At 41.1% G+C, this 17,505-nt stretch overlaps 1 protein-coding gene across 7 annotated transcripts; it reads left to right on the plus strand.

Annotated features, from left to right (window-relative positions):
* Positions 1 to 9,144: 9,144 nt before the first annotated feature.
* On the plus strand, positions 9,145 to 17,180 carry LOC115743432. Of its 7 annotated transcripts, XR_007198580.1 has the most exons (9): positions 9,145 to 9,358; positions 9,860 to 11,037; positions 11,319 to 11,522; positions 12,478 to 13,318; positions 13,590 to 14,386; positions 14,506 to 15,247; positions 15,362 to 16,046; positions 16,228 to 16,410; positions 16,757 to 17,180. XR_007198580.1 is itself a non-coding variant. In XM_048279875.1 (8 exons), exons 2-7 carry the CDS (start codon positions 9,939 to 9,941, stop codon positions 16,255 to 16,257), a joined length of 4,512 nt encoding a protein of 1,503 aa, XP_048135832.1. In that variant the 5' UTR covers positions 9,145 to 9,358; positions 9,860 to 9,938; the 3' UTR covers positions 16,258 to 16,301; positions 16,757 to 17,180. The 7 variants fall into 7 exon arrangements, 2 of the variants coding, with proteins under 2 accessions (XP_048135832.1, XP_048135833.1); XR_007198576.1 differs by having other exon boundaries at positions 14,506 to 16,046; XR_007198579.1 differs by having other exon boundaries at positions 9,145 to 9,351; positions 14,506 to 16,046.
* Positions 17,181 to 17,505: the final 325 nt, after the last annotated feature.

Genomic DNA, 17,505 nt, shown 5'->3' on the forward strand with positions numbered 1-17,505 from the left:
TTCGGCCGACTCTGATCAATCGGAGGAACATTTTGCTGGTTATTAGCTTAAGGAGTTGGTTACTTCACTACTGTGACCACAAATGCCTTTACCAATGAAGCACATTAGCTTCAGAATCTTCCACCTACGCATAAAATCACCCCACTCCAAAGCATTCATCTCCAGAAGAATGTAACATGCAGAAGGACAGAAGCAGGTATTTGCCAGACCCATAATGCAGCATCACTATGATAGACCCAGAACCCACTTCGCAAATCTCAACCTTGACAAGGAAACGACCAATGTATGCGCATCTTCGGACACCCTTTCCCTCCAACCAGCAAGACTCAGAACTGGATACTAGATTTAGGGCATTTTCTTTAAAGGGTCGTCCGAGTCGTAGATCCAAAGGACCCATGTCGACCAAAACAAGAACCAGACGAAAACAACACCGACCCGGAACCAGAAACCAGAAAGACTCAAGATCCCACATCCCTCTTGGTCTCAAAGAAGACGCAGAAACATGCCAACACCCGAAACACATGATACATTGACGAAAATGGGAGAGAAGAGCACGCAGAGAGAAGGGGAAATGGCGAGGGGAAGACGAGCCCGCCTCACCTTCTTCTCTTCCTCGCTTCCTTCAGCTCAGATCCGCGACGAACAAAGCGAAAGAACGAGGGAATGCCTCTTCTTATTTAAAATCCGCGCTAGTGCAGAGCTCACATGTTTTGAATCGAGCTGCGACTCAGTGTGCGAGCGAGCTTGAGGGTGAGTGGCACTCCCGTCATGAGAAGATAATGAGCGACTCGCAATTTCACTTCCGGGCGAAAAAAGAAAACAAAACATTGATCGCCCGCCCGTTGTGGGGCCCAAGACCCAAACAAAATTTGAGAATTTTTTTTTTTTTTTTCAAGCCTCCACTTGTTTCACGAAAAATAATTATAAAAAATTCAAATTTTTCGGCATTTAATAGACATATAATAATCTAGTCAAAGAATATATTTTCGGCAAAACACTTTCAAAAGTGGAAATAATGATGATTTCCTTCTCTTATCTGTTTGCACCCTTCACCAATATTTTTTTTATAGGGTTAATATCATAAAAAACCCAAATTTGGTACACCCGTGACAAATTTACCCTAAAATATTTTTTTTTTGGTAAGGTACCCTAAACTATTTTTTTAACTACAAAAAAACTCAAACTGGTACACTTATGGCAAATTTACCCCAAACTCGTACATTTGTGATAAATTTATCTTCCGTTAGTTTTCGATAAATTTAACTATCAAATTCTTGAGTTGAATGACACGTGGTAGTTGACAGGTATATCATTTTGGAATTTTTGCCCTCTATTTGTCACAAATTTATCAATTTAGAGTTTTTAGTGATATTAACTCAATTTAATGTAAAATAAATTTGTCACAAGTGTATCGACTTGAGGTATTTCGTGGTCAAAAGAATTAATTTAGGGTAAATTTATCACATATATATCAGTTTAGGACTTTTAGTGATCAAAAAAATAGTTTGGGGTAAATTTATCATAGGTGTACCAGTTTTGGATTTTTTGTGGTAAAAAAAAATAATTTTGAGGTAAATTTGTCACAAGTGTACCGGTTTGAAATTTTTCATAATAATAACTTTTTTTTCTATTACTTTTTTCTTTTCTTTCTTCCTTTTTTTCTTCTTCTTCAATCGATCGCCGACCGGGTGGAGGTCGCCCGTGGCGAGGCTTAAGCTCACCGGATCTAGTGAGGCTCGAGCTTGTCCGTCACCTATGCCTCGCAATTGACATAGGACAAAAAAAAAAAAAAAGGAAAAAACAGTTAAAAGTTTTAATTTTTGGTAATTTTCTCCTAGAAAATCAAATCATATTTTTCATACCAAACAAGCGGAAAATAATTTCCTATTCATTTTCAAAGTCAAACATGAAAAAATATTATCATTTTATTGAATATTTAACTTTAAGCAAAAGGACATCTAAAGTGCCAATTTTTATGCACAACATTCACTTTGGTGTTAATATTTTTTTTTATCACTTAGGTATCAATTTTTTTGAAAAATAATTATTTCATTGCCAACTCCGGTAAGCATCTCCGAAAAGCATACATGTCATCTATGTGACTCGCCGGATGATCTAGTTAGCAAAAAAAAAAAATTAAAGATCAATAAAAAAATTCACGTAATAGTAAAAAGTAAAAATAAACTAAAAAACTAAAAATAAGCTAAAAAAAAAAATTAAAGTTGCAGCAACGAGGGTTCAGAGCCCTCGCTGCCGTTGCCCACCATTGCCGGCCGACAATATATGGGGGAGTGCTTAGGGTGGCCGCCCATGGCTCTACACCCTAAGAATTCAATTGTTAGGTAAGAAGAAAGGTTAGAATTTTCAGATTAAGAGATTACATCCCAAGACACAACAACTCCCGCCAAGGCCTTGCCAAGGATTGGCAAGACTTGGCCGTGGCTGGCCGAGGACTCGTAGACCCATGGCGTGGGCTCCTAGACCTTGCCGTTGCAACCGCAACTTTTTTTTTCCTTTTTAAGTTATTTTTCGGTTTAATTTTAGAAGTCTGCATGGCATCCACGAGGACTGAATTTTAAAAAAAGTTGCCACGTGGACGCCATGCGGGCTAACTTTTTAAAAAAAAATCCACATAATATTAAGAAATGATAAAAAAAAAAAAATCTCGCGTGTACTTTTTTGATGGAATTGGCACTTAGGCTATCTTTTTTTGCCTAAATTGGCACTTAAGTGATCTTTTTTTCTCTGATTTGTCACTTAAGTGATTCAAAAAAAATATTGGCACTAAAGTGAGGGTCGTACATGAATATTAGCACTCCATATGTCTTTTTGCCATTGACTTTGTAAAAAATATTTTTCAGAAATGTTTTATTTTCTACAAAACGAGCAAAGCCTAAGTGTTACCATTTTCTGACTCAATAATAGTTACAAGTTATAGGTGGGGGTGTCAAAAAAGCCCGAGCCGGCCAAACCCGAGCCGGCCCGGCTCGAAAATTCACCAAATTTTCTGGCCTTTTCGGATCAAGCTTTGGTAATGTTCACATAAAGCTCGAGCCGGGTCGGACCAGGCCGACTCCGGCTTTTTTGACATCCACGTTTTCTTTTTAATTTATTTTCTTTTTATTTTTATTTTTTTATATTCTTTCATTCGACGGGTTTATCAAGTGCTTTTGATTCTAAAGAAAAAAAAGAATCCGACCCTACCCAAAAAGTTGGGGTATATGTAATTCGGGCTCGGGCCGGACCTAGCTAGGTACTGTTAGTTTTAGGCTGGGCCCGGCCCGGCCCGTTGACACCCCTAGTTATAGGTATTTAGAACAGACAATGATTTCCTTATTTATGTATTGAAATACAAGATATCTTAACAATTTACCATAATATCTACAATTTGAACACGCCTCTATTCATTCTCCACCCTTTATTTTAACCCTCGTGTCATCATTACTTTTAAGTTTTAAAATTGATTAATTGTTCCTGTCTCTTTGTAACTCTTATTAGTCTTCCAAGTGCACTTTCCTTCTTGATCGTATAAACTCACTTCAAGTTTTTCAAGTTTCAAAAGACGAAGAACGCTCGTGTCAATTTTCTCTTCAATTTTCACTCCCCAATCTATCGAGTTAAAACATGAATGTCTCAAACTTGTGTTGTTAAAGCTTTCTAATTTCATCTTTCGATGATTTTCAAGGTGAATTTATGGACATTAATTTTTTTTTGTCAAATTAGTATTGTTATTTGTAATATTAAGATACTAGTAATATTTCTTCTTGTTTATCTTGCTACGAAGATGGGAGGAAATTGTCCAACAAGTGCTAAACATATTGCACTTTGGCCAATTCAATCCTAAACCTTTCAATACTTTGTCATGAGTCAATCCGGCCAATTTTAACTAACAATCGTTGACTTGAATGCCAGTAGTACCACGTAAGATGGTCGGCAAGAAAATTTTTAAACCTTTTTTTTATAATTTTAAAAAAATATTCTTTTTCTTTTTCTTTGTTTTCCTTTTTTTCTCTATCAAGTCCGGTGAGGGCCTGCGACCCTCGCTAGCCTTTGGGTGAGGGCCGAGACCTCACCAAGTTTGGCCTAAAATTGAAAACTCAAATTTTTTCAAAATAAAATTATAAAAATTATCCACATCAGTGCCAACCATGTCACGTAAAACATTCAAAGTCGTGTCGGTGATGTTTATAACTAAATTGGCAAAGTGTCGAAATATTTATGGCTAAATTGATCAAAGTGCAATAGGTTTATAACTTTTTGGACAATTTCCTCCCGAAGATGGTGAAAACTGTTGTCCAAGCCTTTATTCAAAGTAAGTAAAAATTCTAGGGACTAAGATAAATTGATCTACTTAATACTTTTGACTTAGTTATTTGATGTCTGTTAACTTAGATTGAATTTTGATGTTGTGCGAGCAAGTTTCGATAATGGTATGTTAAGTTATTGTGATTACTTGACTTGTATTAATCAATATTACATGTCTAGAAAGTGCTATATGGACTTCCATGAGGTTTGATATCATTTTGGATGAAAAAATTGATTTTTTCTAATTTTGTTCTTTATATGAGTTTTAGAGAGTCAGAACATGTTTGGTAATTTTACAAAATTTCTATTCTTGGAACATAAATGCGTTTGGTAACTATATAGAATTTTTGTTCCCAAGAACAATTTTTGTTCCCAATTTTTTCATTTGAGTTAAATAATTATGTGTTGTCACTACAAAATCAACCTATATAACATTACTAGTAAAATAAATATATATCATGCATAAACCATAATTAGTCTATTTATTTTGTAGAGCATAAAGACATATGCAAGATCCTTAAGAAAGAACATAAACTCAATAGACAATTTGCAATTGAATTTTTGCCATGAATTTGCACTTGAATACTTACGTATTCAACCAAACCCATACCCAATCTGTATTAGTTAAACATGTATTATATTTAATCAAATCATGACATATTTATTTCTTATAATTCGTTAAGAAAAATGATATTGCTAAAACATATTCATGCAATACAAATTTATTGAATTTTTTAAAATATTTTTTTATTTTATTTCGTTTTCTATTATTTTTCCCTTTTTCTCCTATGAGCGGCAGTAGCTCGAGGAGGACGGTGGTGGTCGATGACGAACAGTGGATGCAACCAAGGGAGAAGGCTCTCACTTTGTTGGCCTTGTTTCTCAAAAGTGATTCTAGAACAAAGAATCAATTTTTTTTTTATTCTTGTTTCTGCTCAAATGTGTTCTTAGGAACATAATCAAAAACTTTAGAATCAGAATCATTTACATTACCAAATAAGTTTATCATCTTTTTCTGTTCCGGGGATCGGAACCAGAGAATTTCATAATCAAAATAATTTACGTTACAAAATAGGTTTCTCATTTATTTATGTTCCAAAGATCAGAATCAGAGAATCAAAATAGTTGTCAAACAGGCCCCAAGTAACTCGACCCGTTCCCAAGACTTGTACTTTGTTGTTTAAATTCTTTTGGACGTTTGTAGTACATGTGTCAATATGGATCATTAACCCATTTTTTAACTCACTTTTTATACTATTGGGTAATATATGGGTTAACCAAATTTAAAAAATGGGCAAATGACACTTGCAGTGCCAATATTTGTGTACGATACTCACTTTGGTGATAATATTTTTTTTGGATCACTTAAGTGCTAAATCGAAGAAAAACAATCACTTAAGTGTCAATTCCGGTTAAAAAAAATGATCATTTGAGTGTCAATTTCAGCCAAACACTATGTGTGGCATTTTTTTTATTAATTTTTTACTATTACATGTCAATTTTTTAAAGAAAATCAACTCACTTAGCATCCACGTGGACTGTTCAACTTTAAAATAGTTAAATTTTTTAAAAATTAAAAATTAAGTAGAAAAAACAACCTAGAAAATGAAAAAAAAATAAGGGAAGCAAAAGTTGTAATGGCGAGGGCTCACGGCTCGCCACCGACACTCACCATCACCGGCAATGGCCGACGAGGGGTGGGGGATGGTCGAGGGGGGTTGCCGAGCCCCGTCCACCCCCACCGAGGCCTCGCCGGGGTCGGCGATGGTGGGCGGCAAGCCCTTGCCGCTGCAACACGTAGGCTTTTTTTTTTAGTTTATTTACCTTATTTTTTAGTTTTTAAAATTTTTTAACTTTTGATTTTTTTTAATTGCTGACTTGGAAGCTCCGACGAGCCATGTATATGCCACGTTAGATTTCTCACAAAACTCACAGGAGTTGGCACTGAAATAACTATTTTTCAAAGAAATTGGCACTCAAGTGATTTAAAAAAAATATTAGCATTAAATTGAGCGTTGTACACAAATATTGGCACTACTAATGTCTTTTGCCTTAAAAAATGAGTCAAATATGGGTTTAAGATTATAAAACTTATTTAAATGTGATTTTTAATGGATTTTAGCTCAACCCGTTTTCGACCCGTAGGCTATAGCTTTCCAAGCCTTTCGCCTGCCGCAGCCCACCAGCTTCGCCAATGCCGCTGCCACCTGCCCACTATGGTCGCCACCCGCCCCCGCTGCCCGCCCACTACCGCCCACCCTGCTATTCGCCCACCTCAGGGTCTTGAAAATGGTAAGCAAAGAGCTCTTTCGTTTATGCAAAGTTTCAATTTGATGGAGATCAGGGTAGCCATGGAAAATTTTGCCTAAAATGAAACAGAGCAAGGTCTAACGCGAGCCGTGATCTCATTTTTGTGAGGGGGAAGAGAGGGAAAGAGCCCGATTCAGCAGAGTTCATATCTACGCTCGCGGTGGGAAACAACGCGCAGCTCATGGTGATGACGTCGTCTCCCCGTGCCGTCGAGGGCTACGCCGCCATGACGGTCGCGCCGGTAACGGCCGCACACCAGACGAGCAGGCGGGTTGTCCACGTCTCGCCACCCGGGCTGGACAAGTCGAGAGCCTCCAGGGACTTTGCTCGGGCCGCATGCCAGGTGCGTCGAGTTCGTGGTGGGGGAACCGAGGACACTTTTGTTGAACGAGCTCAGAGGCGCGGATTCCGTGCTCTTGGATGGCAACAGGGACGACCCCCGCGGGGTCTTCGACGCGGCGCAGGAAGGTGCGGATGGGGACGGCGGAGGGATCATCGTGGGGGCACACTGTGGAGTGGATTTGAGAGCTCACTTTTTGCCAATAGGGGAGGGACTTCTGGTGGCTAGGATTGTGAAAGATGCTGATACCAGCGGCAAGATCGGCGGCGGCAGGTGCAGGAAGAAGAGCTGATGGGTAGTTACGGTGAACGACTGCACCGGCGAAGAGCATGTCTTTGGGAAATCAACAAATACCAAGACAGCACGACAGTAAAAAGAACGAGACGGACGTCTTCTTTCTTCTCTTGGGGCGGTGGCGGGCGGCCAGCAGGCAATGGCGGCGGCGGTGGCAAACGTGCAGGAGGCGGCAGCAAGCGAGCGAGCGGTGGCGGAGAAGGGCGGGACGTGTCAATATGGATATAGATCGGGGTCGGGTACGGGCCATTGAATTTTCATTGATTCCGGAACCTGCGGCTCGAGCTGGACTTGGGCAAAGCTTGCAAGACGCTGGCGGCTGACCCCACCAGCAAGTCTATATTTTCAAGTAGCCTCTTCATGCGTCGGCTCATTAGAAGACTACTTTGTCGCGTGCTCATGAGATGATTCGATTCGGACAATAACGTGGTCGAAGGAAAACGAGTTTCTAAAACTACACGTACGAAACACGAAAAACATGCTCAGAACCTGTTGAATCGCTGATCGAAAAGAGTACGTTGCGCAACGGACCGTACCTTAATTACTACAGATTAACTGCTACGATGCAACCTTTTGAGAGAAAGAGAGAGAGAGTCCTTCCTTGAACACAATGGGGAGGGGAGCAATACTATGTAATATTTCCTCCTGTTACTATCAATGAAGCGGTTTGACAAACCAATCAAAATATTTGATTTAATATCATGATGTATTAGCTAAAGACCATATAGAAAATGCAAAATGCTCAAAGTTTGCAAATGTTACTTTGCCTATACAGATTCGCAAAGAATCTGTGAAGCCTTGCAAATCCTCCCTCGCGTTATCTCCATTGATCACCCTCCGGATGGCCGCGAGCAGAAAGCTCTCTCCCATCTTGTTTTAAGTAGAACCAATATCGACACGACATGCCGACATGTCGTTTATCAAAAATAGAGAATTTTGACACGTCGCATTTTATCATGTATTTGTAAAATTATTAGCTGTGGATTTTCTTCTTATTCTTATTCCGTTAGAGATTCACGATTAAGTTTTTTTGGAACTTCTTGATATTTTAATGTTGGGGTAGCTGGGTATATGACTTACTTATCTATATTTCTGATAAATTTATATTTTTAATTTAATGAAAATGTTTAAAATTGATTACGTGTGTTTCCAAATGGCATGTCGAGATTCCGCACTCGCATGTCGTTGGCGTGTCCGGTGCGTTGATCACACGTCGATCACATTTTGAAGAGTCTCCAGAGAACCTCGGAGTTTTTAGTGATTTATAAATTAGTTTTAGCAAGTGGATCACAAATGTACTATTTTGGATTTTTTTAATGGTATTATCCCGAAGTTTTAATATTAATTTTTCCTCATAATGCCCTGTTCTTGTCAAAATTGGATTTTGGCGTGCATCTACACAGATGAAAGTGGTCAGTTTTTGGCTCCATTCGTTTAGTGATTTGAAAAAAAAATTAAAAAAAAATAATCACACCTATTGCTTGGACTAATTAGTTAATGAAAAATATTTTCATTATCGGTATCAATTTCTGTCTGAATATTTGCCCAGGCGAAGAAAATATTTTTCCTTTATTTATTTTTATAAGTTATATAAAAAATTATTTTTTATTTATTAAAATACTCATTTTTCGCAAAACAATCCGAGTCGCAAGAAAGCGCCACAAAGCCAGCAGTAATTATTATGACTTCCCTTAATTCTCACGCAAAGAAATACCTTCCCCACCCCCCCCCCTTTTTTTTCCCATTTTTCTATTTCCTTTTTTTCCGTAATTAGAAAATCCGTTCTAATTCCAGAGCCGAAACTCACTTTGAGCTCCAAAAATCTGCTCAGAAAGATCTTCGACTCTCCAATTTCTAGGGCTCGATTCACGACGGAATTCCGAGTTTCTTCCTCAGCATCGCCCCCCCAAATTCGAGATCATATCTCCCTCTCTCGCTCGCGCTGAGCAGCTGGAAGCGCGGCGGCGGATTCTCGGGCTACGCATTCGTCTCGCTTCGATCTCGTCGGTTCCTGAGGCGGAGGCGCCGGAGGAAGCGAACGGCAAGTGACGGATTCGGTTTGCGTCCTTCGATTCTGTCCGAGTTGATGAACGGAGTGAGTAGTGAGTGGTGAGGAGAGCCTTTTCTTTCTTTTTCTTTTTTTTCCCCCTTTTCCGAGTGATGCGGCGGAGGCTTTTGCCCTCGCGCCGCGCTGCGGGATGTGGAATTAGATGCTGGACCGTGATGAGTTTCTGAGACGCGGGAAATCTCTAGTGGCTTCGCACTGTGGATTGATTAGCTCGCTGTTGTTCGTTTTCCGCTGTTTAGGACATGGAAATGTGTGTTCACGAGTCGTTTGCCGTTGTGGTCGAGAATGAAGCTGAGTTTGATCGAGAGGTGAACTTGTCGCTCTAGACTGATTCGGTGAGGGGAAGCTAGGATTAGATTTTGGGTGTTGTTCCTTGCTCTCAAATGTTTTACGGGCAAAATGCGTGCGCGACTTCTGCTTCTCGCGCTGTTTGTAACGCGAGTTGGCCTTTTCTTTCCGAACTTACTGTCTTAACACAGAGTTAAGCATTTCGTTTCGGGCCCTTGATTTTAGCTTGATGATTTGATCTTTCTACTTCACAGGGTGGTGCGGATTTCCTGGACCTAAGGTGTCGGTGGGCAAGAAAAGGTGGTACGAATTGAAAGCCCAGGTCTCATCAATATGTATGGCCAGGGAAACTATGGTCATCAGACTGGTCAAGGTCCTAACGCGCAACATCATCTCTTGCCTCGTCCTACTTCTTCCCAACCTCTGGCAGCACCGAGTTCTGTAATGCATCGGCCTCCTCCTGCTGTCCCTCCTCAGATCAATCAGCTCTTACCAATGTCTGATCAGGTTCCTCGAGGACCACCTTTTCAGGGTCCTCCTACTGGAATGCCAAACCCTACTAACCCGTCTCATGCCTCCCTTCCCCAGCCTCCGCCAATACTCGGAAGAATGCCGATGGCTGGCCCTTCTGGCAATTCTCAGCATAACCTACGTTATCCTTTGCATGTAGGGACTCAAAATTCTCATCGCTTTCCGACTCCCTCACCTCCTCCTCCTCCTCCTCCTCTTGTTCAAGGGCACACTACATACTGGCACCCAGTCAATTCGCAGCCTAAGCAGCCTATTTCTGTACAAGGTCCTCCAATCCCCAATACCCCACCCCCACCCCCGCCGCCTCCGCCTCCCCCTCCCCAACCTCCACTTCCACATACTTCTTTGTCACCTGTTCGACCTTCTCCACACTTCTGTAGACCTCTGCTGCCCGCATCTTCTATGTCCAATATTTCTTCTTCCGAATTGGCACTTGATGGTTCTGGACAGAGAAATGATAAAGTTGTCACCACTGAAGGAAGGGTTGTGGAGTCATTAGGTAAAGGGTACGGATCCATTTCTGCATTAGATAGAAGCACGGCTTTGGAGATAGACATCCATCCAGCTCCACCAAAACCAGCTGACGAGAAAATCACGAAAAGGATCGAAACTTTATGCCAGTTTATTGCCAAGAATGGCCCTGGTTTTGAAGATATGGCTCGAACCAGGGAGTCTGCAAATCCTGAGTTCAAATTTCTTTTTGGTGGTGAGCCTGGAAGTGATGCTGCGGTTGCACATGAATATTATCAATGGGCAAAGAAAACATACACTTTTGGAGATAAGTTGCAGGAAGGTGCCTTAAACTTAAGGCCTTCGGAGGCTGGTATTTCTGTGCAGACCAAACCATTCGTTATGACTTCCGTAGTGCATCCGAATTCTGATTCTGACATGGAGATGGAAGGTTGGTCCAAGTTTCATAGTGACATTTATTTTCAATTCATGTCTTTTCTTGTGAGAGACTGCTCAAAGTGTGTGGATAGGTTCTATCATCAACCCATGCAATCTTTTCCTTTATGTGCTTGTCCAGTAGTTGTCAAGCCATTCATCTGATCTCGAATTTGCCCTGCTTCATATATAAGTTTGCTGTTTTTTTTTGTTTCTCTTTTTCTCCCCCTGCTTTGCAATATATTGGATCGCTAAGGTTGGTCAATTATGAACATCTGGTTCTTTTATTGTTTCAAGATGATATTACCCAGGTTGACATGGATCAGGAGATTGAAAGACCAGTTGAATATCACCGTGAGGACTCTGATTTGGTTCGTGATGATCATAACGGGAAAGAGCCGACAATGCCACAAATTGTTCAGTGTACATCACCTCAGGATATTTTGTGCAATAAAGTTCTTTTTTCAGAGGTTCCAGGTCGGAGCGATTATGTACATCAAGGTAGCCTTGACTATTTATCCTTTTCTATCTGTAATAGCAGCATATTTTGGTCGTCGATGAATGATTGGACTACAATTGCCCGAACTAGAATTCATGCGGTGGTACTGGAAATTATACTATACCTGATTCATTTGGTTGGAATGTAGCTTTTTATAATGTTCTCGGTTTATATGTCCAAATGAAACCCAAGAGTCCCATTTAAACCTTGGTATTCCTTTGTCAAGTCTGATTATTTGCTCTGAGGCCATGTGGTTGGAAGTTCTTACGTGATTTCAGTGTCCATTTTGATTCTAAGTCGGGGCTTGGTGGATACGTCATCCAACCCGATAGTTATTGTTATACAGGGATTTTGGAATTCTTCTCTAATACGCTGTGCTTCTTTCTTGGGTCACGTTCCTAAAGCAGAATCCTTTTTGGCATGCAAGACAATGCAAGCAAAGTCCACGAGATATTAACTCTTTGTCTCTGTATATTCCTTTGCTTCACTTTTTTTTTTTTTCGGTTCTTTTTTGTGCCTCATTTTACAATATTGGTGATATGTAAAGCTTTCGGTTTTGAACTAAGTTTTCCTTCACGTCAGTCTTGTTCACATGTGCGTGTGCGTGTATACATTTACTTTTTTCTTAATTTTGTTGAATTGTCATTTTCTTAAGCATATATTTCAAGTTAAGAGAAGTTCAATGCTTTGTGTTTGTTGGTTCCTGTCTTGTGTTACTGCACTGGTGACCAATTTCTAGTTTAGTATTTATGATAGTGATGTGGACTGAGAACTCATCATAATTTGTGTGTCATCAGACTTGGTGTCGGCGAGTCTTCGTTCCCATTTGAGCTTTTGACTACAAACTAAGTTTTATATCATTCTAATGTGGGTCTTGATCTCATCTCATCGCGTTCTGATTTCTTTTCTGTAGTATAATCCCAAAGCAAACTGATGTTGTTTGTGCGGTAAGTGCAGGATCTGGGATTCTTCCTAATCAGGAGTGGTTGCTACCTGGGAGTCCATCAAATAGGATCTGCTCAGACTCTAATCTGCCTGAACCTGCTGGAGCGAGCATTGCCAAAATATCGACCACTGTCCCAGCCAATGTTTCAAGCCCTCCAATTGCTTCACCAACTGTCACAAGAGGTAGGCCATTCAGATTAGTGCAAGACTATGCTTCCGACGACGGCTCGGAGAACTCTGCTGTGCCGCATTCCAAAGAAAAGCATACAATGGCCGAACTGTCAGTTTCATCTGGTTATATAAACAAGTCTGATTATACTGAATGTAGATCTGAGTCAGATTTACAAGTTTCAAACCTCGGCGAGATTGAACAGGTCGGTAGACCACTATCAGAATCTGGGAAATCATTTGTAGCTCCAACTCGTGTTTCCAATGTGAAGACTAGGATCGTGGAAACTGTTGCAACCTCATCTGAAATTGGGCTGAGTGATGAACCTTCTGATACGAACTACAATCGCCAAGGAACAATTCGCACTGCTGCGTCTTCAGAAGCTTTTGCTAGAAATAACAGCTTAAGAAGTCTAAGCACTGGGTCACATGAGAATTGTACGTCTGAGAAGGAAACCGGAGGAGAGAAACTAAGGCCCAATTCAACTGCAGTACAAGTGGATGAATTTGGGAGGCTGGTGAGGAAAGGAGCTAGTGACAGTGATTCTGATGATTCATTATATTCTGGGAGGCGTCATAAGAAAAGGGAGAGAAGTCGGAGCAGGAGCCAGTCTCCAGTAGGTAGAAGGAATAGACGGAGGAGGAGTTTGCAGAGGACCAGAGACAGACGAAACCGATCTCGCAGGTATCTGCCAGTATTCAGGTTATGTGTGTGCGTGTGTGTGCAGATGATGTAGTAGGAGTGCACTATTATATACATCTGTTAATCTTTTTCCCGTCTCTTGGTATGTCTGTTGCTTCAAACTGGGATTTGTATATATCTTTGTGGAGGTATCTCAATCTGAATGCTTTGGTCAAGTCTCTGAAGCTCTTACAGTTTTAGTAACACAAGATCAGCAAAATGCTAAGAAAATAGAAAAGGAATTTTCTAAGTGCCGCAATTTTTTATATTCCAGCTGGTCTCCCAGGGGCCGAAGAAGCAAGAGCAGGTCTCCTGTTTTGAGGCATTCGAAAGAACTTGGCAATGATGGTATGAGACGGAATAAAAGTCGGATGCCTGAGTGTTTTGACTTCCTTCGAGGTAGGTGCTACCGTGGTGCTTCTTGCCGCTATTCGCACCATGAAGCAGAGATGGAGCGATCAAAACGCCAAAGGAGGAGAGCAGAGACTCCTGAAATGCCTTTACGCTCCAATAAAACTGATTTGGAGAATCTGTCTGCCAGAGTTCCATATGGTGGGGATAGTGAAGTCAAGAACAAACCTTGGCAAATTCACAAGAACGTGCCAGATGGAATCTCTGATGCTGTTAAACATGAGAAAAGAGACGATTCTCTGGGACATGCCTCGCGAGCTTATGTTTTCAGTAGGGATGGTATAGCTGGTGAAGATGAACCCAAGAACGACAAGGAGGGTGGTGTTGACATGCACCTGCCATATAGACAATTAGTTCCAGAAGATGATTCTTCCACTAGAATTCCTTGTACTAAGAAATTTGAGGAAGGAGTTGGGACTCACCAGCCAATCTCAGTTGATAGGTTTATAGAGCAACCTCTCGGCGGTGCTGATTCACTGAAGTCTCGCACTGATAATGCTTTCCAATCTGCTAGAAAGAATCTATTAGCAGTGTCTTCTCAGTCCAGTCCTTCCAGGGGTGGGCCTCAAAATGCTAATAACCTGCCTCAGCTTGATGATTCTTCTCAGCCATTGCCTGACAAAATAGCTGCAATAATCTCTGCGAGCGAATCTCTTCCAGGTATAAGGAGATAATGTCTGGCAGACTGGTGCATACTCATCGGTTGTTGCAGTAAGTGTTTTACTTATTGTCTCAATATCTGGCTTTGAAGACATTTTTTTTCTTGAACTCTATTGCAGGTATTCCACACCATCCTCCTCAACGGCCTCAACATCTTTCCCCGTTCATGCAAGGTGCAGTCACTGGAAATTTGCAGCAGGTGGCTGGGGATCATGTTGTGCAACAGTCTCCTTATGCATCTCAATGTCTTCCTTTGTCCATGCTATCATGCAATCAACAGCCTCTTGTTTCTGCACCACAGAATTCCAACTGGAGCTCCATGCTGCCGCCACAGCCATTTCCACATGTACAATATGATTCGGCAGTGAAGGGAGGAGCAGTCGGCCCTGCTCTTTATACGGAATTTCAGCAGAGTCACGTGTCACATACTAACATCAGTTCTCAGATGTTGAAACCTTACCCAACTGGAGTGCCTGCTCATTCACACGTGGGTGAGTTTCCACCCGGAGCATACTCTGCGGAGCCGGTTCCTGGTCAATCTCTTAAGCCCAGAGAAGATTATAGATCAAGTACCTACGTTCCTGGCAATATACCCGGTCCACCGGTTGCAGGTCCTGGTTCAGCGGGGCCAGCCCATCCTACTGAACCACAACGTTACCCAAGTGGCAGCATGCCACCGCCTGAAGTCCTGAAGTTGTCTTCGCAAGTTCATCCGTATGTGCAGCAGCAAAACCCTCCCCCTGCTTTGCGACACGGTGGATCTGCCTTTGCATCTCCAGGAGGGCTGAGCTCATCTACATTTTTGCCTGATGGTTTGGGCGGGAAGCAGACTTCTGCTCTGGATTATGGAAGACTGAGAAGGTCTTCTCACAACCCTTATGCATCTACTTTTGAGCAGCCATTGATCTCCAAATTTAGTTCTGGTGCTTTTGGGCAAAACTACCACAGTAGATATAACACAGCTTTCCCTTTCAGTCATGCATCAGTTGATGGAATAGGCATCGGCAGTGTTGGATCAAGACAAACAACTTCCTCACCAAAATCTGCCACGTTGATGGACCGGGATTTACCACGTGTGGGTGGTGATCAATATGATCCACTTTTTGACAGTATTGAACCCTCTTCAAGTTCAGTCAAGAAAGCTGACCGTGCACATAAGGCGGAATCAGTTGATGATAGCGATGTCATCCTGAGGACCAGTGATTCGAATACGCCATTAGATGTGGAAGAGAACAATAAAAGGAAAGAGATTGGAGCCTTCGCTCCGTCCATATCTGTAGATGATGATGGGTTTGGTGAGACTGCAGAAGTGGAAGTTGGTGCAGTTGAGAATGCGAGCATCAGTAATCCAATTGATGCAGCAGATGCCACAGAGTTTGAAATGGAGATTGATCAGATCAAATCCCCTGGGAAGAGCAAGAAGCGCAAGGATTCTAGGTCGATGAAACTTTTCAAAATTTCCCTTGCAGATTTTGTGAAGGAAGTTCTACGGCCATCGTGGCGGCAAGGGAATATGAGCAAAGAGGCATTTAAGACTATTGTGAAGAAAACTGTTGACAAAGTAACTGGGGCTATGAAGAGCCACCACATACCGAAATCTCAAGCAAAGATAAATCACTACATTGATTCTTCACAACGCAAACTTACAAAACTTGTGATGGTAAGTCCTGGTACAAGTATTCACTTCTTATTAGATTACCATAATTGGGGCGAGGAGAAGTTACATTAAGCATTCTTTACCCTTCCTCATTCTTAACGCCTGATGGCAGATATCCTGCAAATGCACCCCATTATTATATTTTGCCATGGTTACCTAATGCCATGTTGTGGTACTTTTGCAGGGATATGTCGATAAGTATGTCAATGTGTAGATATGAAACTGATGGATTTCAAGGCCATATGTATCGTCCCAGAGGTTTGGCTGAGCTTTGTACAATTCGGATGTCGAAATGATAATGAGCAGATAATTCAACCCACCAACAGTTTGCTCTAGTCTATGGATGGGAGTGAAAATTGATTATGAGGTTAGGGAAAGAAAGCATCCCGTTACTGCAAGGAAAGCATTGAAATTAAATGCAGATCGGGGAAATTCAAATTACTAGTGTCTTTGACATCAGGACGTTCTTCCCAGCTGCAAAATGGACTTTCTAACGTGCATTTCGAAACGAAATTTGCAATACCATTGTTTCGTGTTGCAGTTCCAGTGTCACTACTCACATGCTCTCATTTTCCGTGTTTATATTAAATGGTAGCTCATTCCATTTCTGTCATTGGTACAGACATATGGATGAGATTTTCCGCTCATTTTGTAAATGCACAGCTTTATGGTTATGATTGCGTCGGCAAAACTGAACTCGATCCTTTTCTCAGCCTTTCAGGTACTAGACTGTGTAACTATGGAGGATGAGGAAGCTCTGCGATTCTTGTACTCTGGCCACAGAAAAGTTCACTTACGGAGCCGAGAAGTGGGTGTCTCGTTTAGCAGTCTTGGAGCAATTTTCCATAGAAACTACAGAGCCCATTTACATTCTATCCTGTTGGGCTTGACGTTCTTGTGGATTCATGTAAAAAGCTTCACCTGATCCTGAAAGTAGTACAACCTCCTCTGGAAGTTTTTGCTCCCAAAAGTCCGATTCGTCTTTGTGAAGGTGTGCTTATCAAGGTTATTGTGATGAGAGACTGACGGTCTTGTTCCTCGTTGTGAGCATATGTCCATGTAACGTCACCTGATAATGCATGTTTCTTTTGTTAAGTTGAACAAAAATCTTAATTTGGATAGTCAATATAATTGTCTAAGCATCCCCCATAAGCATCTTATTCTTTCTATGTAGATCTTATTCATCTCACACTCGGACCTTTTTTTTTTTCACGCCATTTTGCATTTTAAACAGTTACCTATGGAAATAATATTTATGTGGAGATTCAATTTAAAAGTGGCTATTTGATTACGTACGGTATCTGAACGTATAATTTACTGCAATGTGGTAGTTTCACTCATCTATAAGCAAAAATAAAAAATATATTACATGGTATTCTTAGAGTAACACAAGATTTTCTATTTAACATTAGGTAAGTTTATGGACGCGATTATGTTTCCAATTTTTAGTGTTATCTCATCG

The sequence above is a fragment of the Rhodamnia argentea genome, chromosome 6 (genome assembly GCF_020921035.1).
Source record: "Rhodamnia argentea isolate NSW1041297 chromosome 6, ASM2092103v1, whole genome shotgun sequence".
In the NCBI taxonomy this organism is placed as follows: Eukaryota; Viridiplantae; Streptophyta; class Magnoliopsida; order Myrtales; family Myrtaceae; genus Rhodamnia; species Rhodamnia argentea.

Excerpts from the sequence above, each read along its gene's own strand:
- LOC115743432 (XM_048279875.1), top strand. The coding sequence starts at position 9,939 with ATGTATGGCCAGGGAAACTATGGTCATCAGACTGGTCAAGGTCCTAAC. Across the intron at positions 11,038-11,318 it reads TTCTGACATGGAGATGGAAG|ATGATATTACCCAGGTTGAC; the intron begins GTTGGTCCAAGT and ends TATTGTTTCAAG. Across the intron at positions 16,047-16,227 it reads AACTTACAAAACTTGTGATG|GGATATGTCGATAAGTATGT; the intron begins GTAAGTCCTGGT and ends GTACTTTTGCAG.